We start from the raw sequence: 24,137 nt of genomic DNA on the forward strand, positions 1-24,137 counted from the left end.
CTCTGTGTCCACTTAATGCCTCCTCCCAAACTGGGCCCAGCCCTCCCTCACTTAGAGCAGAGGCTCAGGTATCCAGAAACTCAGCCCTGACGTCCAGAGTCCTGGCATTCCAAATTCGGAAACCCAGACGGATTGTCCAATAACTCATTTCCCATGTCTTAACCGTGCGTCCAGACTCCCACTTATCCGAAGTTCAACCCCCCCATCTAGATACGTGACCCTCTCCCGCTCTATTGCCCCTGCCCCCGATTCCAAAACCGCTCCCTCAGCTCCAGGAACCCGCCCCTTCCTAGGAGGGGGATACTCGGTGCCCATATCCTCGAGGAGCTCAGGTCTGGGCGGGGGCCTCAGGAACTTCTCCCAGTGAGCTAAGCCCGGCGCGGGGGGCTGGAAGCATCGAGGCATCCCAGGGCCAGGCGCCCTCGAGGACTTAAGGGGGCAGAAATTCTTGGGGAAGAGGGGGGACGCAGGGACGGAGCTTTTGGCCATCATCACCCTACGCCGCCCGCCCGGTGCTTGCGCGACTGTCGCACCCGACGGTGAGTCACGGGGCCGGACCGGGAGGGCGAGGACACGCCCCGAAGATCTCAGTCCCACCCAGTTGTGTTTGGCGCGGTCGCCAGGAGCTCCGCCCAAGACGCGCCTCCTTGGGAGGTGCCTGCGGCGCACGGGGCGGTGCACGTGGGCGCGGCGCACGTGGGCGTGAAGCGCTGGGACCCGGCTGTGTGCGTGCGCGCGCTAGGCCACTCCCTCGGGTACCCCTTCCCTTCCGGATGCGCCTGTACTTTCTGGCCCAGCGCGGAGGTCGACTTTTTTATCGGGCAGGTTTCCCCAGAGGGTCTAGAGTTCGCTTAAACCTTATTCCCTCCGACCTCCCCAGCACGTGTCCACGTGTCCATGCACGCGATACCAACCCTGGGTAAGTCCTGCTGATGGGTGACTCAGTGTTGCCACAGGATAAGGTCCAGCCATGGCGCCGGCCGCTGGCTGCCCTATTCATCCGAACCCCCGCCACACCTCGGCAGGTGACGGCCCGTTCCGTTTCCCCACTTCCACGCCTTTGCACACACTATTCCCTCTGTCCGTAATGATCTCGTTCTCTTCTGGATGAGTACATACGTAGTCATGCCGTTTCAACTCACTAACATTGGCTACACAGCACTTCTTAGTTCTGGGGAGATTGAGGAAAAAAACCGTCATCTTTCCTTCACACGCTGACTCGGGGCCGGCTTTCCCAGAGGCTTTCCAGACATGCCAGCAGGGGGCAGTGTCGTCGTGTCCACCCCTATCCCTCCCCTTCACACCCCACAGGTGACCTTTCCCTTCTCCGATCTGAGATCCCTCCCAAGGAAGCAACAGGTCTCCTCCCTAACCCTTAGCATCTCTCACCCTCACCCCAGGGCCAGGCCCAGTTTCATGCTTGGTTCCTGTTGCTGACTGTCCCCCAAAGAAGGGCTCAGCTGCAAAATGGGCGAAGGCCTAAAGGGAGGGTCCTTGAAGAGATACCTGGGGTAATCTGGAGGTGCTTCCAGCATTTCCAGGAGCCCCTGCCCCCAGGAGAGGATGCCAGGGTTGGGAGAGACCACCTGGGGCCACAGCAGGAGGCAGGTGGGGCTGGACTGGCAGAGCCCTCACATTTTTCTGGAATGCATCCTTCCCCTGCCTGACTCAGGAGAAATTCCAATTGGCCCAACAATCCCTCTTCATCCTGTTCTCCTTGTGGGTGTCGGCCTTAGGGATGGATGTGTGAGCCAGCTCAGGCCAAGGACAGGAGGAGTCAGGTCTAGGGCCAGGAGCCTTCTAGGAAAGGTTTTTCATCCTCAAAAAGAAAAGAAAAGAAAAAAAAACCAAGGAAGAAACATTTTCTCCTATTCCACTGAACATTTTTGTGTCTAGAAATGATTTTTAGAACTCTGACAGCTACTTCTAACCACAGGAGGAACAAGCCTAAGGAAAAGCCAACTTGCTGATTAGGGCAGAGCAGAAATATAGAAAGAACCTGGATCCCAAGTTACTTTATTCAGTCCCTAACTTAACCAGGCCTGCAGCTGCCAGGAGCTAGGTGAGAGGATCAATTTCCTCATTGTTTGAGCCTCTGTGAATTAGGTTTTCTGTTGCAAACAAAAGCTTAAATCCTGATGTTACCTCGAAGCTAACGTCCTGTATTTGCCGGTCTCACCCACCTCCCCAGCCTCCTCCCCCAGCACGCCCTCCCTCTCTGCCTCAGCCAGGTTAACCCTTGTTCATTTCCCTTAACATTGTGCTTCTGCTCATCTCAGTCTTTGCATGTGCCCTTTTTTTCTACCCGGAATGCTGTCCATGCTCCGTCATTAACCACCCTTGTCCAAGTTGCTCCTGCTCTTTCATCCTTCAGATCTCAGCTTCCCTGATCCTCCCCCAACATACACAGAATGGGTCTGGCCTCTGCCGATACGTTCTCACACCCCCGTACTTCTTTTCCACGGTTATATACTAATGAGTTGCTCTCCTGTGTGCTTCACTGATGGTTGTCCACGGGTTGCAGCCAAGTCCCTTCCACTGATTAGTGCACACCCAGAGCCTAGAGTGGGGCTCCGGCAACATCTGCCATGTGAATGCAGGGATGACGGTCCTTTGGTTCTCCTACCAGATAACAGAGCTGGCACATTGTCAGGTTCACCATGGTGCAACCTCCTACAATGCAGCCCCTTCCACAAACCCTACCGCCATGCAGCTGATCTCCCATGCACCATGCAAATGCCTGTTTCTGTGTGCCTCTATTCCCCCAACACTGAGCCCTGGGGCGCAGGGCCATGTTGGACTTGTCTTTGGTCCTATGTCTGGGACAAGGTGGGCATGGTGCTGGGAAGCCATGGGAGCTTATAGGAGCCCAGGCCTGTCTCCGTGAGGTTCATGAAGCTAGCTGAGCCCAGATGGGCTGAGGAGAAGGCAGCTGTGGCCACTGCACCTGTTGGGTCTTGGTCAAATCTCCAAAGATTAATTCTTCCATTAGCAGTTCCTCAGATAGTTCCTAATTCTCCAAATCCCAGTTCCTCAACTAACCAAAGTCACTAACATCACATTTTGGTTCCACTGGACTTCTCAGCTCTGATTCCCATCAAATTACAGATGAGAAGGGGCAGAGTTTTCTGCTTTCCACCTTCTCTCCTTTTCTCCTATTTTTTTTTTTTGTTGTTGTTAGTTGTCTCATTCCTACTTTGTGAAAACACATAGCATTTGCATCCCATTCCTCCACACCTTCACCTTTGTTCTGTCTTGGATCTGCAACTGAAAATAGTAGAAGCGCTCTGCCATTCCTTCTGCTGAAATGTTTTCTGTTATCTCTTGGTGGTTTGGAGTTAGCCCTCTAAAAGTTTCCTCAAGAATGAAATCTTTTCAGATGAATTGAGAAGACGTCTGGGATCTGAGCTGAGAACTGTTACAGCTGGGCCCCTTGGGTTATTGCATTGTGACCATGAGGGTTCACAGTGTCCTATTTTTGTGTATGGCATTTTGTATTTTTTTAAAAAAAGGTTAAAAAGTTAAAATAAAAATTTTTTTAAAAAAGAAGGGCTCATGTGAACCACATTCTGAGTTCTTAAACGTGCGGTAATGTTGGTCTGTAGCCTTTATACTGTATCCTCAACTGGGTTTGAAATTTACTTCTCACACTTTTTTCCATGGGCATCATCTAGGTGTGGCTGCCCCACTTTCTGCCACAGAAGGTTAAGCGGTACCTAGAAGTCTGATTTCTAACTCACTGGAATTTCTAATAAGTGACTTCATCTTTCTGGCTGGCTGGCTTTCTTTATCTTTTTCATCTTTTTTTATTGAAATATAGTTGATTTACAATGTTGTATTAGTTTTGTATATGATTCAATTACATATACAAAAGTGATTCAATTACATATACATATTTTTTCAGATTCTTTTCCATTATAGGTTATTGCAAGATATTGAATATAGTTCCTTGTGCTATACACTAGGTCCTTGTTGTTTATCTATTTTATATATAGTAGTGTGTATTAATCCCAAACTCCTAATTTATCCCTCTCACCCCTTTATCTTTAAGGTACAATAATTTTTTTAGGGTTCGTCTCGGTGATGGTTGTTCTGGTTCAGTTTTCCCTAGTATGCTGTTTGCCCTTTCCATATTGATTCTAGATTTCTTTTATTTCAGGAACATTTCTTAATTGTATTTTTAAATATTTGCTCTGTTCATTGCTTGGCTTTCTTCTTTGGGAATTCCAGTTGTGGGTACAAAGTTTTCTACCTTCCACATCTGCCATTGTCTCCCAAACACTGTGTATGTCTTTAATACGACTCCTTCTTTTTTCTTTGTTTTTTTTCATTTCTGTTCCCATAGGTACCTACTGTGGCTCCTTCTAGTTTAGTCTTCATTTCTGCAATGGTTTGTTTTACCTTTTTACTTCTGTTTTATTCCAGAGTTATGTAAGTTCCTATTCTGCCTGCTCCTGTCGTCTGCCATCTCATCCCTGAATTCTGGTATTTCTGTTTTACAGTCTTCCTTCATAACTACTAATGCTTTATTAAGTGTCTTATTTTCTTTCTAAAATTCATGTTGGAGTTTAATTCATGTTAGGTAATAATTTTCATGTGCCTTCTTTGAGGCACACTTTTTTGTGGGATTTCTTTGTATGTGATGTCGTTTTGGTATTCTTTTTCATATTTAAAAAATAGTATGTTTTTACTGTTAGGTAGAAAAAAGTGAAGTCAAAACTGCGTATCTCTGGTATGCTAGCATTCCTGTAAAGAAAGAAGGAGGGTGCAAGAAAATATGCAGGGCACATGTCTCTGCATATTTGTGGGAAGGAAATGCAGGAGGATAAACCAGAATCAGAGAGACCAGTTACCCTCATGGGACAGGTGGGAAGGCAGTGGAAAGAAGGAGGGAATGGCAACAGGGTAGCAGAGATGAGGAGAGAGTGACACTTAACTTCAGAAAAGTTAAATTTGATGTGTGAGTTGGTGATGGGCTTTTAAAAATTCTTCTTCCTGTGTTCTTGTTGCCCCATAGAGTTTCAGGAAGGAGAAATGGGCTGAATTAAGAATTAAGCTATAGCCACGTTGCTTCCAGACTTAGAAGTCTGGCAGGTTGAGCTGGTGTTCTCTGTTTACCGAGAATCCACATCCTGTCCTCCCTGCCCTCGCCCTGGTAACCTGCCTCTTGAACCGCATCACCCGGGCTCCCTCACCCTCAGGACTCAGTTGCGTTCAGCCAGTGGGGGATATTGATAGGAGATGGAGAAGAAGAGGAGAGGAATTTATTCCTCCTGCTTCCTTCTTGCTGGGTGTGGTTGGGCAGTGGCCCTCTTCCTCTGCTGACAGCTGCAGCTCCTGTCTGCTGACCCTCTCCTACAGCTGCAGCTCTCTTTGGGGTCTACAGCCCCTCCAGGCCCAGGGAGGAAACAACTCCCACTGCTCCTGGTCGCTGGGGGCCTCGCCATCCCTCTTTGGTTCCCTTAAGTCTGTCCACACCTTTGTGAACTGTCCCTTTCCTCAGGTATCCCTTTGATGTGCCCTCTGATTTTTTCCGGAACCCTGACTGACACCCATGGACGTATGAGTGCTGATATGCTGGGGAAGTCTTCCTTTGGTGACTGACAAACCGAGTCTCCAGGAGTCTAGTCTCCCTGTGGCTGGGAGGGGTCTGTATGTGCAAGGTATGTGGGCTGTATATACTGGGAGCTCAAGTCCATGAAGCAGAAGTAGGAGAAAGCATAGGCAGGATGACAGTCATAAAACTCTTGACATTCATGGCATTTGCAGTTCAAATCACAGGAGAAAAAAAACCATCATGCCTCAGACATAAGACAGCCCTAAGTATTTACTCACAGGTTTTATTTTCAGAATTATTAACTGCTCAGTTGGCAAATTGCTGTTTGAAAAATTGACTGTCCTGGCTTGACGATGTGGTCAGCTGGTCCTTTGCCAGCCTGGGCTGTTGAGCAGATTCTACTTGGAGAATTAGTTGACTCTTGTCAAGGCTTGATTCTCCCCGCCCCAAGTGCAGGACTTGACCTTCTGACTCAGGACAGGCTGACATGGGTGCCTGTGTTCAAGGCCTGCTCTGTTGGGGCCCAGCACGTACCAGGCTTCTTCCAAGATGGGATGGTTCCCACCTGAGTCATCTCAACCTCACCCAGGCAGGTAACACTGCTCACTGCAGGAGTCACCCAACCCCTCAGACCAGAATCCCGGTTAGGAGGGTCTTGGGCTGTCCTAGTTTCTTTGGATGGGAGCCACAGATGGGCTGGGCTGAGCTGAGAGGACAGGGAGCTGGTCAGAGCTAGAGTGGGAAGGCCTGTGGGACTAGATGTGGGCCAGAGCACCAAGGTCCGGGGCCCAAGTCCAGTTTTGGGCCGCTTGGCCTCTCCAGCTCTCTTGCCTTCCCCCTGTTGGGCATTTGGGACCTGTGCCTGAACCCAGCCTTGCCAGGAGATCTGGGGCCATGGTGTGTTGTCACTGGAGTCTGGGTGCTCACACTGGGGCCAGGCATTAAGGAGGAGAGGGTCCCACGTGCAGGGGGGATGGGGTGAAGGCAACAGCAGTCTGACAGGGAGGGAAAAAGTGCAGCCGGAGTCCTGCTGAGTGGCCGAGCCGTGACCAGGGCCTGTCAAGGAGCTGGTGAGCTCCTGAGGAGAGGGGGATGGTGGGGAGGGGTCGTGGGCTCTGGAAGCTATCCTAGACCTGGTGGGTGACACTGCCATCCTGACGGGGAGTCCGGCGCAAAGGACCCCTCTGGGGGTGGGGGACACACACACGTCAGAGGAAACAGGGAAGGGGCTCTGATGGGCCTAGGGAGCATCTCTGTGGGTCTGTCAGACCAGTTCCCACCAGCCATGTCCCAGGAGTGCCCCCACCCTTGGCAGCATTGTCCTGATAGTGTGAGCAGAGCTCTCTGGTGTTTGGCTGTGGCAAGGGGAGGCCAGAGTCATCTGGACCTGCTTAAGCTCCAGGGCCCTCACTGTCATGGCCCCTCCTGAGTCCATAGGGTAGTGCATATATATTTATAAAACTTGCAAGAGAGAAGTAGTGTATTTTTTCTTACAGGGACTCTCCAGATTGTTTAAGACTTGATCTACTCCTGCCAGTGGCACGTGTGGGGCTGTGGCCTTGTGACCCAGAGTTCCTGCTGCCCACAGCATCCACTGCCCACCCCAGGCGGGCCGGCCACTGCCCAGGGCTCCCGGTACCACTCAGGAATGTGGGAGGGCCTCAGCTCCATAAAGCCTGTGTCAGGTAAACACTAATTAGATGCCACCACACCCTCCTGGACCCCTCTGAGGGATGAGGGAGCCTACATGGGGGGAGCAGCCTCAAACTCCTGCCCCAGGCCTGGACTTTTTGAGTAGGGCCTTGGGAGAGCCTTTCCTCCATGACTCCTGGCCAGTGGCGGCGGGTCCCATCTCCAGGCCCTCTCACTCCGAGGCAAGCTCATACCCCTGCCACTCTTTGCTCCACCCACTAGTTGGTCAGGGCTCACTGCCAAGCAGCCCCTCCCTAGCACATCAGTGACGAGGGGGTGGGAACAGAAGTTTACCAAGAGTTTGCGCGCATGGTTCCAGCAGCTGTCAGTGACAAGGCAAGGGAGGCATGGATGCCCCCATTTTACAGATGAGGAAACTGAGGCTCAGGCTGGGCTAGTGACTAAGGGAAGCAGCATGTAGTATGTGACTTGAGGCATCTCCCTCCATCCTGAGTAACTAGGGAGGCAGCCTGGCTCCCTAAGCATGTGTGTGGTGCATCAGGGGCTAGTAGAGCTGCTTTCTGGGAACTCTTGCTACGGCCAGAAGCACCTCCCCAGATGGTAGTGGGGTCCTCCATCTACTCCCCTAGAACCGCCTGGGTGGGCACTGCTGACTTCATCGGGCTCCCCTGAGAGGCCAGGCCCCAAGGCGCAGGGCGGGCTGGGTTCCCTCACACGCTGGCTGTCTCAGTGCTGGGTCACTCAGGTGCTCCCATGAGTGAGAACCAGGTGACTGCAAGCCAGGGATGACTAGGCTTCTGGTCAATATTGTGTCCTCCTCTGCCTTGGGCCAGGCATGGCCCTGACTCCTCCTGCCCCCCAGCCTGTCCAGGGGAGGCTGCAAAGCCACTCTCCAGAACTGAGGTCCTTGGGAATGGGGAGGGCAGCGGCCCCCATTACACTTGTATTCCTGCCTGAGGGGCCGCCCAGGTCCCCAGGCCCACAAAACCCTAAACCCTTGATTAGGTCACTCTGGAGACTGTGGGCAGCGGGCTGGAAGGCCTAGCCCTTGTCTAGGTACCATGCCTAGGATACGGGGAGCCGAGGGGGCTGGCAGGGCTGCAGTCCCCAAGTGCCTCTCACCCCACAGGGCACTCGGGCCTCTTGCCTTGGGGCAGGGGCATGTCCCAGAGCTGATCTCTCTGTCCAGCCTCACCCTGCTCCCTGTCCCTGCCCCTCACAGGGTCCCAGGAGATGGGGTGTATGGGTCTCATGCTGCCAGAGAGGCACTGCCCCAGCCACAACGCTGGGGTGGCTCCACCCAGCCTCTTCCTCCTGCCGTCTGTGCTGACTCACCACCAGGGCCAGGGCTTGTGCCCCAGAGCCCAGCCAGGCATCTATAAAAGCAGACTGGTTCAGGCCCCAGCATCCTGCTTGATCACCACCTGTCACCGCACAATGTTGGGAGGCCTGGGGAAGCTTGCCGCCGAGGGTCTGGCCCACCGCACTGAGAAGGCCACCGAGGAAGCTGGTAAGGACCCCGAGGCTTCTTTCCACCTGCACCGTTCCTGCCACTGGGGGATCGGGACAGACTCGACTGGGCCTGTGCTGATCCCAGCAGGACTGGGGCAGGCCTTGACCCCATGGGGAGCTGATCGGCCGCATAGGGACAGGATGGAGGTGGGGGGCTATGGAAGCTGAGGAAGGGACCTCAGGGAGGAGACATGAGGGGTCCACTGCCCCAAGCAACCCTCCCAGTCAGACCTGCTCTGCCCCCTGGGCTTGATACATTCCTGGGGTCTGTGGCTGAGGCCCGGAGGGGGCAGCTCAGAGGAGGCCCCTGGTGGCAAGAGGGGAGCCAGGGTGCTGGGTGAGCAGCTGGTGGCTTAAATCCGTCACTCTGGAAAGCAGGGAGGGGCCCTTCAGTATTAAAACAAACTATTCCGAGTATCCTATACAAAAAAAGGAAGACAGAGTTTAATTTTTACCATAACTTTATTTTATTTTACATCTTTATTGGAGTATAATTGCTTTACAATGGTGTGTTAGTTTCTGCTTTATAACAAAGTGAATCAGTTATCCGTATACATATGTTCCCATATCTCTTCCCTCTTGCGTCTCCCTCCCTCCCACCCTGCCTATCCCACCCCTCCAGGTGGTCACAAAGCACCGAGCTGATCTCCCTGTGCTATGCGGCTGCTTCCTACTAGGCTATCTACCTTACGTTTGGTAGTGTATATATGTCCATGCCTCTCTCTCGCTTTGTCACAGCTTACCCTTCACCCTCCCCATATCCTCAAGTCTGTTCTCTAGTAGGTCTGTGTCTTTATTCCTGTCTTACCCCTAGGTTCTTCATGACATTTTTTTCCCTTAAATTCCATATATATGTGTTAGCATACGGTATTTGTCTTTCTCTTTCTGACTTACTTCACTCTGTATGACAGACTCCAAGGTCTATCCACCTCATTACAAAAAGCTCAATTTCGTTTCTTTTTATGGCTGAGTAATATTCCATTGTATATATGTGCCACATCGTCTTTATCCATTCATCTGATGATGGACACTTAGGTTGTTTCTATCTCCGGGCTCTTGTAAATAGAGCTGCAATGAACATTTTGGTACATGACCCTTTTTGAATTATGGTTTTCTCAGGGTATATGCCCAGTAGTGGGATTGCTGGGTCATATAGTAGTTTTATTTGTAGTTCTTTAAGGAACCTCCATACTGTTCTCCACAGTGGCTGTACCAATTCACATTCCCACCAGCAGTGCAAGAGTGTTCCATTTTCTCCACACCCTCTCCAGCATTTATTGTTTCTAGATTTTTTGATGATGGCCATTTTGACTGGTGTGAGATGATATCTCATTGTAGTTTTGATTTGCATTTCTCTAATGATTAATGATGTTGAGCATTCTTCACGTGTTTGTTGGCAGTCTGTATATCTTCTTTGGAGAAATGTCTATTTAGGCCTTCTGCCCATTTTTGGATTGGGTTGTTTGTTTTTTGAGCTGCATGAGCTGCTTGTAAAGTTTGGAGATTAATCCTTTGTCGGTTGCTTCATTTGCAAATATTTTCTCCCATTCTGAAGGTTCTCTTTTGGACTTGTTTATGGTTTCCTTTGCTGTGCAAAAGCTTTGAAGTTTCATTAGGAACCATTTGTTTATCTTTGTTTTTATTTCCATTTCTCTAGGAGGTGGGTCAAAAAGGATCTTGCTGTGATTTATGTCATAGAGTGTTCTGCCTATGTTTTCCTCTAAGAGTTTGATAGTTTCTGGCCTTACATTTAGGTCTTTAATCCATTTTGAGCTTACTTTTGTGTATGGTGTTAGGGAGTGATCTAATCTCATACTTTTATGAGATTTTTTTTTTTCTCCACTGTACATTCCTGCCTCCTTTATCAAAGATAAGGTGACCATATGTGTGTAGGTTTATCTCTGGGCTTTCTATCCTGTTCCATTGATCTATCTTTCTGTTTTTGTGCCAGTACCATACTGTCTTGATTACTGTAGCTTTGTAGTATAGTCTGAAGTCAGGGAGCCTGATTCCTCCAGCTCCGTTTTTTGTTCTCAAGGTTGCTTTGGCTATTCGGGGTCTTTTGTGTTTCCATACAAATTGTGAAATTTTTTGTTCTAGTTCTGTGAAAAATGCCAGTGGTAGTTTGATAGGGATTGCATTGAATCTGTAGATTGCTTTGGGTAGTAGAGTCATTTTCACAATGTTGATTTTTCCAATCCAAGAACATGGTATATCCCTCCATCTATTTGTATCATCTTTAATTTCTTTCATCAGTGTCTTATAATTTTCTGCATACAGGTCTTTTGTCTCCATAGGTAGGTTTATTCCTAGATATTTTATTCTTTTTGTTGCAATGGTAAATGGGAGTGTTTTCTTGATTTCACTTTCAGATTTTTCATCATTAGTGTATAGGAATGCCAGAGATTTCTGTGCATTAATTTTGTATCCTGCTACTTTACCAAGTTCATTGATTAGCTCTAGTAGTTTTCTGGTAGCATCTTTAGGATTCTCTCTATATAGTATCATGTCATCTGCAAACAGTGACAGCTTTATTTCTTCTTTTCCGATTTGGATTCCTTTTATTTCCTTTTCTTCTCTGATTGCTGTGGCTAAAACTTCCAAAACTATGTTGAATAAGAGTGGTGAGAGTGGGCAACCTTGTCTTGTTCCTGATCTTAGAGGAAATGCTTTCAGTTTTTCACCATGGAGGACGATGTTGGCTGTCGGTTTGTCATATATGGCCTTTATTATGTTGAGGAAAGTTCCCTCTATGCCTACTTTCTGCAGGGTTTTTATCATAACTGGGTGTTGAATTTTGTCGAAAGCTTTCTCTGCATCTATTGAGATGATCATATGGTTTTTCCCCTTCAATTTGTTAATGTGGTGTATTACGTTGATAGATTTGCATATATTGAAGAATCCTTGCATTCCTGGAATAAACCCCACTTGATCATGGTGTATGATCTTTTTAATGTGTTGTTGGATTCTGTTTGCTAGTATTTTGTTGAGGATTTTTGCGTCTATGTGCGTCAGTGATATTGGCCTGTAGTTTTCGTTCTTTGTGACATCCTTGTCTGGTTTTGGTATCAGGGTGATGGTGGCCTCTTAGAATGAGTTTGGGAGTGTTCCTCCCTCTGCTACATTTTGGAAGACTTTGAGAAGGATAGGTGTTAGCTCTTCTCTAAATGTTTGATAGAATTTGCCTGTGAAGCCATCTGGTCCTGGGCTTTTGTTTGTTGGAAGATTTTTAATCACAGTTTCAATTTCAGTGCTTGTGATTGGTCTGTTCATATTTTCTATTTCTTCCTGATTCAGACTTGGCAGGTTGTGCATTTCTGAGAATTTGTCCATCTCTTCCAGGCTGTCCATTTAATTGGCATAGAGTTGCTTGTAGTAATCTCTCATGATCCTTTGTATTTCTGTAGTGTCAGTTACTTCTCCTTTTTCACTTTTAATTCTATTGATTTGAGTCTTCTCCCTTTATTTCTTGATGAGTCTGGCTAATGGTATATCAATTTTGTTTATCTTCTCAAAGAACCAGCTTTTAGTTTTATTGAACTTTGCTATCGTTTCCTTCATTCCTTTTTCATTTATTTCTGATCTGATCTTTATGATTTCTTTCCTTCTGCTAACTTTGGGGGTTTTTTGTTCTTCTTTCTCTAATTGCTTTAGGTGCAAGGTTAGGTTGTTTATTCAAGATGTTTCCTGTTTCTTAAGGTAGGATTGTATTGCTATAAACTTCCCTCTTAGAACTGCTTTTGCTGCATCCCATAGGTTTTGGGTCGTCGTGTCTCCATTGTCATTTGTTTCTAGGTATTTTTTGATTTCCTCTTTGATTTCTTCAGTGATCACTTCGTTATTAAGTAGTACATTGTTTAGCCTCCATGTATTGTTATTTTTTGTAGATCTTTTCCTGTAATTGATATCTAGTCTCATAGTGTTGTGGTCAGAAAAAATATTTGATACAATTTCAATTTTTTTTCATTTACCAAGACTTGATTTGTGACCCAAGATATGATCTATACTGGAGAATGTTCCATGAGCACTTGAGAAAAATGTGTATTCTGTTGTTTTTGGATGGAATGTCCTATAAATATCAATTAAGGCCATCTTGTTTAATGTATCATTTAAAGCTTGTGTTTCCTTATTTATTTTCATTTTGGATGATCTGTCCATGGGTGACAGTGGGGTGTTAAAGTTCCCTACTATGAATGTGTTACTGTCGATTTCCCCTTTTATGGCTGTTAGTATTTGCCTTATGTATTGAGGTGCTTCTATGTTGGGTACATAAATATTTACAATTGTTATATCTTCTGCTTGGATCGATCCCTTGATCATTATGTAGTGTCTTGCTTTGTCTCTTGTAATAGTCTTCATTTTAAAGTCTATTTTGTCTGATATGAGAATTGCTACTCCAGCTTTCTTTTGGTTTCCATTTGCATGGAATATCTTTTTCCATCCCCTTACTTTCAGTCTGTATGTGTCTCTAGGTCTGAAGTGGGTCTCTTGTAGACAGCATATATATGGGTCTTGTTTTTGTATCCATTCATCCAGTCTGTGTCTTTTGGTGGGAGCATTTAATCCATTTACATTTAGGGTAATTATCGATATTTATGTTCCTATTCCCATTTTCTTAATTGTTTTCGGTTTGTTATTGTAGGTCTTTTCCTTCTCTTGTGTTTCTTGCCTAGAGAAGATCCTTTAGCATTTGTTGTAAAGCTGGTTTGGTGGTGCTGAACTCTCTCAGCTTTTGCTTGTCTGTAAAGGTTTTAATTTCTCCATCAAATCTGAATGAGATCCTTGCTGGGTAGAGTAATCTTGGTTGTAGGTTTTTCTCCTTCATCACTTTAAATATGTCCTGCCAGTCCCTTCTGGCTTGCAGAGTTTCTGCTGAAAGATCAGCTGTTAACCTTATGGGGATTCCCTTGTGTGTTATTTGTTGTTTTTCCCTTGCTGCTTTTAATATGTTTTCTTTGTATTTAATTTTTGACAGTTTGATTACTACGTGTGTTGGCATGTTTCTCCTTGGATTTATCCTGTATGGGACTCTGTGCTTCCTGGACTTGATTAACTATTTCCTTTCCCATATTAGGAAAGTTTTCAACTATAATGTCTTCAAATATTTTCTCAGTCCCTTTCTTTTTCTCTTCTTCTTCTGGAACCCCTATAATTCGAATGTTGGTACGTTTAATGTTGTCCCAGATGTCTCTGAGACTGTCCTCAGTTCTTTTCATTCTTTTTTCTTTATTCTGCTCTGCAGTAGTTATTTCCATTATTTTATCTTCCAGATCACTTATCTGTTCTTCTGCCTCAGTTATTCTGCTATTGATCCCATCTAGAGTATTTTTAATTTCATTTATTGTGTTGTTCATCATTGCTTGTATCCTCTTTGTTCTTCTAGGTCCTTGTTAAATGTTTCTTGCATTTTGTCTATTCTATTTCCAAGATTTTGGATCATCTTTACTTTCATTATTCTCAATTCTTTTTCAGGTAGACTGCCTATTTCCTCTTCATTTGTTAGGTCTGGTGGGTTTTTATCTTGCTCCTTCATCTGCTGTGTGTTTTTCTGTCTTCTCATTTTGCTTATCTTACTGTGTTTGGGGTCTCCTTTTTGCAGGCTGCAGGTTCGTAGTTCCCATTGTTTTTGGTGTCTGTCCCCAGTGGCTAAAGTTGGTTCAGTGGGTTGTGTAGGCTTCCTGGTGAAGGGGACTAGTGCCTGTGTTCTGGTGGATGAGGTTGGATCTTGTCTTTCTGATGGGTGGGTCCACGTCTGGTGGTGTGTTTTGGGGTGTCTGTGGACTTCTTATGATTTTAGGCAGCCTCTCTGCTAATGAGTGGGGTTGTGTTCCTGTCTTGCTAGTTGTTTGGCATAGGGTGTCCAGCACTGTAGCTTGCTGGTCGTTGAGTGAAGCTGGGTGCTGGTGTCGAGATGGAGATGTCTGGGAGATTTTTGCCATTTGGTATTATGTGGAGCTGGGAGGTCTCTTGTGGACCAGTGTCCTGAAGTTGGCTCTCCCACCTCAGAGGCACAGCACTGACTCCTGGCTGCAGCACCAAGAGCCTTTCATCCACACGGCTCAGAATAAAAGGGAGAAAAAGTAGGAAGGGAGGGAGGGAGGGAGAGAAAGAAAGGAAGGAAGGAAGAAAGGACAACAGAAGAAGGTAATATAAAATAAAGTTATTAAAATAAAAAATAATTATTAAGAAAAAAAAAGGACGCATGGAACCCTAGGACAAATGGTGAAAGCAAAGCTATACAGACAAAATCCCACACAGAAGCATACACATGCACACTCACAAAAAGAGGAAAAGGGGAAGAAATCATAAATCTTGCTCTCAAAGTCCACCTCCTCAATTTGGGATGATTCGTTGTCTGTTCATGTATTCCACAGATGCAGGGTATATCAAGTTGATTGTGGAGATTTAATTCGCTGCTCCTGAGGCTGTTCGGAGAGATTTCCCTTTCTCTTCTTTGTTCGCACAGCTCCCGGGGCTCAGCTTTGGATTTGGCCCTGCCTCTGCGTGTAGGTCGCCGGAGGGCGTCTGTTCTTCGCTCAGACAGGACGGGGTTAAAGGAGCCGCTGATTTGGGGGTTCTGGCTCACTCAGGCCGGGGGGAGGGAGGGGTGCGGATGCGGGGCCAGTCTGCGGCGGCAGAGGCCAACGGGAGATTGCACCAGCCTGAGGCACACCGTGCGCTCTCCCGGGGAAGTTGTCTCTGGATCCCGGGACCCTGGCAGTGGCGGGCTGCACAGGCTCCCCGGAAGGAAGGTGTGGATAGTGACCTGTGCTCGCACACAGGCTCCTTGGTGGCGGCAGCAGCCTTAGCATCTCATGCCCGTCTCTGGGGTCCGTGCTGTTAGCCGCGGCTCGCGCCTGTCTCTGGAGCTCCTTTAAGCAACGCTCTTAATCCCGTCTCCTCGAGCACCAGGAAACAAAGAGGGAAGAAAAAGTCTCTTGCCTCTTAGGCAGTTCCAGACTTTTCCCCCGGACTCCCTCCCGGCTAGCCGTGGCGCACTAACCCCCTGCAGGCTGTGTTCACGCCGCCAACCCCAGTGCTCTCCCTGCGCTCCGACCGAAGCCCGAGCGTCAGCTCCCAGCCCCGCCCGCCCCGGCGGGTGAGCAGACAAGCCTCTCGAGCTGGTGAGTGCCGGTCGGCACCGATCCTCTGTGCGGGAATCTCTCCGCCTTGTCCTCCGCACCCCTGTGGCTGCGCTGTCTTCCGCGGCCCCGAATCTTCCCCCCGCCGCCCGCAGTCTCCGCCCGCGAAGGGGCTTCCTAGTGTGTGGAAACTTTTCCTCCTTCACAGTTCCCTCCCACTGGTACAGGACCCGTCCCTATCCTTTTGTCTCTGTTTATTCTTTTTTCTTTTGCCCTACCCAGGTACGTGGGGACTTTCTTGCCTTTTGGGAGGTCTGAGGTCTTCTGCCAGCGTTCAGTAGGTGTTCTGTAGGAGTTGTTCCACGTGTAGATGTATTTCTGGTGTATCTGTGGGGAGGAAGGTGATCTCTGCGTCTTACTCTTCCACCATCTTCCCGATTCCCCCTACCATAACTTTAAAGCTTCAAAGATTTCTTGCTTAAGAAACCACCGAGTCTGATTCTGTTCAAAGTCAGCCCCCAGGGTTTACACAAAGGACATTTTCAGTTTCTTCAAAGTCCCCAGGGGCTTCCCTGGTGGAACAGTGGTTAAGAATCCGCCTGCCAGTGCAGGGGACAAGGGTTTGAGCCCTGGTCCGGGAAGGTCCCACATGCCGGGGAACAACTAAGCCCGTGTGTCACAGCTACCGAGCCTGTGCTCCAGAGCCCGCGAGCTACAACTCCTGAAGCCCGCGTGCCTAGTGTCCGTGCTCCGCAACAAGAGAAGCCACCGCAACGAAGACCCAATGCAGCCAAAAAACCCAGAAATCCTTTTTTGTACGTCAGCCGCTGGATGCAGGGAGGCTGATCCAGGCCCCACGTGTTGGACGTTTTGTGAAAAACAGCTTGTGCCGGAGTTTGCTGTTCTCTTTCTAAAGGGCTGCAAACCTGTCTGTGTTTCATTTGAACTTTGCAGCTGCTGTTGAGCACCCCCTTTCTTTTCACCAGCTCTCTGAGTGCTGTGTCACTCCCAGTCTGCACACGAGGGACCCAAGTGGTGGAGGTGATTCTAGGAGGGAGAAGCTGAGCCAGGTTTTCGGACCGTGGCGTCTTCCAGGGCTACCCCGTTACCAACCTGGGAGGGCAGAGAGTTTCGTGGTGCTGGAGGAGTTGCTCTGGGGAGCTTGGTACTGCCGGAGGGAGCTTTGACATTCAGCCTCCCACTGCAGCGCAGCCTCCGTCCGGCCACAGGCAGGACTGCAGCTCGCCTGAGAGGCCTGGTGACCTGGGAAACACGCCCGTCCTTGGCTCCAGGTCCCCAGCCAGCAGCAGGGCCTGCTCGTTGGCATCCAGGCCTCGCTGGCCAAGGGGCATGGAGAGACCTGCGCCTTTACCTAGCTTACTCAGCTTATCTCCTGCCAGTCGGGCCCCTCTCCGGTCTCTGAAGGAAGCCAGCTGGGGGTCCTTCTTGGGAGCAGCTTGTCCTGTCCTGGCGGGGGCAGCATCCCCGAGCCCCTTCTAGCGTATCCAGGGTTGTCTGGGCCCTGCTGTGAGGACAGGCAGCTTACACTGTGCTCTCACTCTGGGCTTGTCTCATTGTTTCAGTTGACTTCGTGGAGGGAGTGGTGAAGGAGGTGGTGAAGCCTGCCAAGGAGGCTGGAGAGAATGGTACGGCCAGGGTCGGGGTGGGGAAGGAGGGAAGCTGGGTGCTGGCAGCAGCCTGATCCTTGCCTAACCAGATCACACCTTGACCCCAGTGTGGCATCCTTTCAGTTGGTGTATAATTATCTGTGCTCATTTGAGGTCACAGGCCGTACTTTGCTAAAGCAAGTTCCATCTAGATAGTCGCCTCTGTGGAATGTTAAGAGGATGACATCACAAAAGACCAGGTGCAGGCGTGCTGGAACAAAACATCTGAGACATAAAATCATATATTTACATGAATACATATTTACATAAATGTTTATATGTTTGTGCTGTGAGTATCACGATGTAAAAAAGCACGTGTATATCTCACTCCTTACAACAAAATAGATTCCGGATGGATTAGGACTTAAATACAAATACATGAAATTATTAAATTGTGAGAAGAGAACATAGATTTTGGCATAATCTCAGAGGAGGGAGGGTCTTTTTAACAATGACAGAAAATCCAACAGCTATAAAGGAAATACTAGGTAAATTGGACAATATAAAACTTCAAAATTTTCCATTGTGGAAAAAAAAACTGTAAGCCAAACCAAAAGAAAAACCACAAACTGGGCAAAAATATTTGTAGTAGAAATGATAGCCCAATATAAAAATGACCAAAAGATACAAACAGGCAGTTCACAGAAAAATGAAGCATGAGTAGGCAGTACACCCACAAGCAGATGCTCTGTCTCACTAATAGTTGGAGAAATGCAACCTGTTTGGAGAAATAAAAGCAAATTTTAATGCATTCCTCAGGAGCTGTGCTGCCCTCTGCCCCACAGACTCCTCCAGGGCACGACCCGGTAAGACTGCCACATCCCACAGGCCACTCCAGGTGACTCCAACCCAGCGAGTGACTTGAATTGTTTACTTTGCTCACCTGGATATCATTTCTTCCTGACAGCCATTGCTGGAGCTTTAAAGAAGACCCATGAGACAAGGGACAAAGTGGTAAAGGAAGTCACTGAGACGGTGACCAACACAGTCACAAATGCTGTCACGCACGCAGCGGAAGGCCTGGGCAAACTGGGACAGTGAGCGTGCCTGCCACCAGCAGGCTCTTCCTGAATCGCAATAAACAGCTGTGAAATGTGTACACTGAGCCCTGGGTTTGTTCCTGTTTGGGTGGAAACATTGTGTTATGTCCTGAGTGTCGCACCACTCTGCAGGGACAAGAGGCCAGCACCTTGGCACCCACTGGGGGTCAGATAGATCCCTGTGATAAATCAGATGTGCTGCTCTCACGTTATGACTTCTGTGTCAGCAAGGAGCTCTTGAGAACTGTTAGTGTCTGTGCTACATTTCTTAAAAGCCTATTTTCGCAGCAGCTATACATAGCTTTCAGACACCTCAGTGCTTCAAGGACACCCCAAGGGAGGACCACAGTTCAGCTTATGTGTTCTTTGCGTTTTCCTTGAAATATTCTTACAGCAATCAGGGATGATAACAGACCAACCTGACTGAGGGGTTAGCTGGGCAGGCTCAGGCAGGTTGAGCTGCTTCATGTTCTGAAAGAGGCTTCAGAGAAGTGTTTCTGCTGGACAGTCACAGAATCAGGTCATGGAGAAACCGAGTCCACTGCCTGTTGGCTGCTGGAGCTGCTGTCAGATCTCCACTCAGAGACTTGGGTTAGGCCTAACTGGCGGTAGTGGGTCAGAATGCCTGCTCTTCTCTCCTTCCTGCCACGAGTGAGTCAGTACCATTAAAGTTAAACATGTTTGAATAGCATTTAGCTTAACATTTTGGATTAAAGAAAAAGGAAATGACTTGTAAAGATATGGCATTGCTTATTTATCCTGCTGGAAGTTATTGTTCTTAGGGGAAATTAGAAGAAAAGGTGTTTTGTGGAATGAGTTAGTTGCTCCCCACATTTCTGGAGTTCTTTCAGAATTGGCTTCACACGTTTCTGAATGGCCCAGGAATATCCAGTGTTCTGGCTTGGAACATTCGCTATTGTCCAGCTAGATATGGACCTTATATCTTGGTTTGGGTTCTGATGACTTTTGAGTTCTCCCAATCCAGACCCAAACTCAAAAGGATGTGGAGGGCTTCCCTGGTGGCGCGGTGGTTGAGAGTCTGCCTGCCAATGCAGGGGACACGGGTTCGTGCCCCGGTCTGGGAGGATCCCACATGCCGTGGAGCGGCTGGGCCCATGAGCCGTGGCCGCTGAGCCTGCGCGTCCGGAGCCTGTGCTCCGCAATGGGGGAGGCCACGGCAGTGAGAGGCCCGTGTACCGCAAAAAAAAAAAAAAAAAAAAAAATGTGGATTGTGGGTGGCAATGTCAACCAGAACAGCCTCTTTGTTTTTTTAAATTTTAGGAGGCAAATGAAGTTTTTTTTACTTTCTGCAGGGTTTTTGTTTTTAAATTTTTATTGGGGTATAATTGATTTACGATGTTGTATTAGTTTCAGGTGTACAGCGAAGTGAATCTGTTATAGAAATACATACACTCTTTTTTTAGATTCTTTTCCTAGATAGGCCGTAACAGAGTAGTGACCAGAACAGCCTCTTTGGATGGCAGTTCCTCTTACCAGACTTTATTCTTTGGGTGTACAGGCAGAGGCCTGAAGGGCGAGGATACATTCTGACATATTAATGATAGCAAGAGATTGGAAACACCCTAAAATGATAATCAGAAATTACTTGGATGGCAAGCTTTACTCTGCTTGTTAGATTTGACGGTTTAGAGTTGACACTTATTACTTCTAGTGTATTAATAATGCTTTAGCTTGAAAAATGGGACTTGTGCTTAGATGGCCACCTAACGACTGGTTAACATTTATCACATTTATATGAAATGGAATACTCTGGCTGTTAAGGAGGAAAATATACATATATCATTAGGGAACATGTACAAATAAGTTAATAGTTTGTGAAATGTACGTAGAATAAGTTCATTTTTACAAAGCAAACATATAAGAATAGAAGAAAACTGGTAGCATGTATATAGCAAATATTAAAAGTGTTCAGCTCTGTGAGAATATGAGGAATCCTCACTTTTTATATTATGTATTTCCATGATGCTTGAATTTAAGAGAAAACCAATACATATGTTTTAAAATGTGGTTGTGGAGGCCACGTACTAGCTTATTGAAGATTGCTTCCTAATTAAGTGCTACTCAGAGTTTGCCGGTTTCAAACTTTATTCAAACTTTATTTCAAACTTTATTGCCACTTGGCAACAAGGGAAGTAAGGAAACACAGTGTTTAGAAACTCTTAAAGCAATTGGGCATCTCCTGGACCTACAAGAGTGTGATCAGTGGAGAATTCTTGTCGAATGGGGTATAGACCAGTTCAGGTTGTTGAACTTGTACGGTAAGTTGCATGTGAACTAGTCACAGGAAGTAGCAGAAGTAGCACCACATGTCATGATGAATGAGGTTAAGGAACAAACCAAAATCAGAAAAACCGGACCTCCTTCACAGAGAGTTGGAGAAGCACTCCCACGTTCCTTTAACGTCACCTTGCAGTGTGCTGTTCTAAAATAGATACTTGCATCTCTCATTTTCTTTTTACTCTGTGTATTGTGCAGTGAGGGGCATGGCATCAACCCCAGACTCTAAGCATGTTATAAGAAGCAGGCAAGAGTGATGTCAAAGAAAATCGCTGACTTTCTCCAAGATCTCCAAAAATTCTCCATAAAAATCATGAGAAAACTGACAAAAATATGGTCAGAATCAACTTTTTTCAGAACTTTGGAAATTAACCAAAGGCTTACAGTAATCCAGGGAGTATTTACATAAAACAAATTTAAAACAATCTTATTTTAAGAACAGCAGCTTTGTAATGTTTTTAACTTGCCCTATTCTTTTCTCATCTCTCCCCCCCACCTTTCCAGCTCCACTGTAAGCCTTGAAAACCAATGTAGTAGGGAAGAACCTTTGTATTCTATCACAAGCTAATCACTAGAGGGATGTTGCCTGTAAGCTTAAATGATACACAACGGCCCATCTCAGGGAACCCTGCCTCCCAGGTAATGAGCATTAAGCTAAAATACCTTTGTTTAGCTCACAGGGAACATCCTGACCAGGCCCATCTGTGCAGGACTGCGGGGAGGAAGGAATTAACACATCGCCTCAGGGGCTGATGGAAACCAGAAGTGTTTGACTCTATTCCCTCCGCTATTAGTATAAAAGGAGCCTGAATGTTAACTCAGGCAAGATGGTTCTTTGGGACGTGAGGCCGCCATCTTCTTGGTCTGCTGGATTTCTGAATAAAGTCACTCTTCCTCGCCCCAGCAACTCATTTCTTGATTTATTGGCCTGTAGTGTGGTGAGCAGCACGAGCTTGGACTCTTAACAAATTTGGGCCCAGCCAGCCAGGAGCCTTGCTACTTGTGGCTAGCCAGCCCTGGTTGGGGAATTTGGGGTAAGGCCCTAGCAGCTGCCGGGACAGCTTGTCCTGAGGATCTTTACCTTCAAAATTCCCCAAAGTGGCACCGGCTTCCCCAGAGCTTGGCAGTTGGAGCAACAAATCGACGTTTGGGAGCCAACAAGCTCCGTACAGTAGGGTAAGTTGCTCCGGTGTGTACAGCCGGGAACTTTTTCCTCTGTCTGGGGGTTTTTCTCCAGAATAAGCCAGTTTGTTTTGTATTTGAGTGGGGTGCACTGTTGGGGAGAGGAAGGAGTTGTCGGACTTACATCTGATTTGTGAACTGGTTCGTTTGTTCCCGTGGATGCTAGCATTTGTGAGCGCAGTTTGTGTTTTGTTTGTCTTGAACTTCTGTCTTTAAAAATGGAGAACGTTTCAATTATCCCTGAAGTCCTCTGAGGCTCGTTTTGGGTAAGTGATCTGATTACAGCTATGAACCCATGGGTGAGAGAAAGATGATACTTCATCATAACAATGTGTGGCCACAGTACCTGTTAGGATCTGCACAAAGGATTTAGGCAGGGCTCTCTTGGGACCCTGTGCACCATGTACTGCTTTCCTTGCTGTGTTAAGTACTTTGTTTATGGTTTCCTGTGTTGTTGGTATATATAAAACCCCAAGACCAAACTTGAGGGTTTATTTAAGATTTTCTGTTTGTCGTTTGGGTTTTTCATTTCATTTTGTTTGGTACTGTTTCTCCATTTACAGCCAAATCAGTTGTGATATTTAAAACTTTTACTGATGTTAAATGGAGGAAAGGAACAGAAAAAACTAAACCAAACCAAAAAACTCTGTCTGTTCTTATCTAAGAGTGGGGCATTCTCAGGAAGAAGAGGAAGGTTCCACTTGGTTCCTAAAATCACCAAAAGCTACAAATAGAAATAGAAGCAAAATAAATATTTGTAAAAAGGGTTCAGCCATCAGCGTTCAGCCATCAGCCGGTGATCTTGACTTGTCCCATCTGCCAGAAACCCAATTTGAATCCAACCTCTTTTGTAACTGGTTAGTTTTACATTGTTGTACTTGATTCATGGCTGAAATGTTGGAATGGGAACTGTGAGGTCCCTGTGTTTGTGTGTTTGTACATGTTACAGATGTGTAGCACTGCCAACATTAATGTGCAAAAGAGCTATTTATTTGGCTTAAAGGAAATTAAGCACTTATGTAAATACTCAAATATAAAAGAAACTAGCTAGAATGAATTCTGGGTTCATGTGATCTAGGAAATACTCAGTATTGACCTAATATCTGGTATTAAGGTTTGCGTAAGCTTGTTGGTTTGATTTCCACAGACATATCTTTAGAGTCATCAACATTAAGTATAATGCTGTTATTGTGCCTAAGTTTGCTAGAAATCAAATAAGACCTATCCTTTTTTATTGTTTAAATAAATTTATTTATTTATTTATTGGCTGCACTGGGTCTTTGTTGCTGTGCCCGGGCTTTCTTTAGTTGTGGCGAGCAGGGCTACTCTTTGTTGAGGTGCATGGGCTTCTCATTGTGTGGTGGCTTCTCTTGTTGTGGAGCACAGGCTCTAGGTGCATGGACTTCAGTAGTTGCAGCACACAGGCTCAGTAGTTGTGGCTCACGGACTATAAAGCACAGGCTCAGTAGTTGTGGCACATGGGCTTAGTTGCTCCGCAGCATGTGGGATCTTCCCAGACCAGGGCTCGAACCCATGTCCCCTGCACTGGCAGGCGGATTCTTAACCACTGCACCACCAGGGAAGTCCCAATACCTATTCTTGTTAACAAAGTTTGTCAGCGAGAAGATAATAATATGACGAAGATTTTAACTAAATAAAATAGAGGTATATGAGGTAAGAGTTTTAGGTAAACTCTATAGGAATAATTATGTTTGGGGAAGGTCTATCTAAAATAGTTTCTCTAGATTTTCATAACTTGAAACTAAACTAAGTTAAATGAAGAGAATTCATTGACTCTCTGGGTCATTTCAAATAGGATAAAATATTAACATTAATTGCTGGACAGGTCTAAGTTTACCTACATTTGCCTTCTTGGAAGAGGAAGACTAAAGCATAAGTTTGTCAATCAGGAAATGCTGGTTTGACGGTTTTACAATTACTTCTTGATTTTTCACTAGAGATTAAGGTTTTAAAGTTAAGAATTATAAAGGGAGCATTTCAGCGTGCAAGATGTAGGATGTGTGTTTTCAGCAAAGAAGGTATGAGGAATGAAGACGCATCTTGTTAAAGGGAAAAAGGTGGTTTTGTTTTAGAGCTGGCTGTTTTTGAATGGAAAAAGTGAGGGACAGATTAATATGGATACAGA

The 24,137-nt window shown here is 46.7% G+C and overlaps 1 protein-coding gene across 1 annotated transcript; it reads left to right on the top strand.

The window, feature by feature from the left end:
* Window positions 1-8,647: 8,647 nt before the first annotated feature.
* On the top strand, window positions 8,648-18,568 carry FAM25A (family with sequence similarity 25 member A; the record flags this gene model as incomplete). Its single annotated transcript, XM_082674046.1, has 3 exons — window positions 8,648-8,720; window positions 17,388-17,450; window positions 18,379-18,568. The coding sequence occupies 3 exons, from the start codon at window positions 8,648-8,650 to the stop codon at window positions 18,510-18,512; spliced, it is 270 nt and encodes an 89-aa protein (XP_082530172.1). The 3' UTR covers window positions 18,513-18,568.
* Between the last annotated feature and the right edge of the window lie 5,569 nt (window positions 18,569-24,137).

The sequence above is a fragment of the Grampus griseus genome (assembly GCF_964374135.1).
Source record: "Grampus griseus genome assembly, chromosome: 16".
Taxonomy (NCBI): domain Eukaryota; kingdom Metazoa; phylum Chordata; class Mammalia; order Artiodactyla; family Delphinidae; genus Grampus; species Grampus griseus.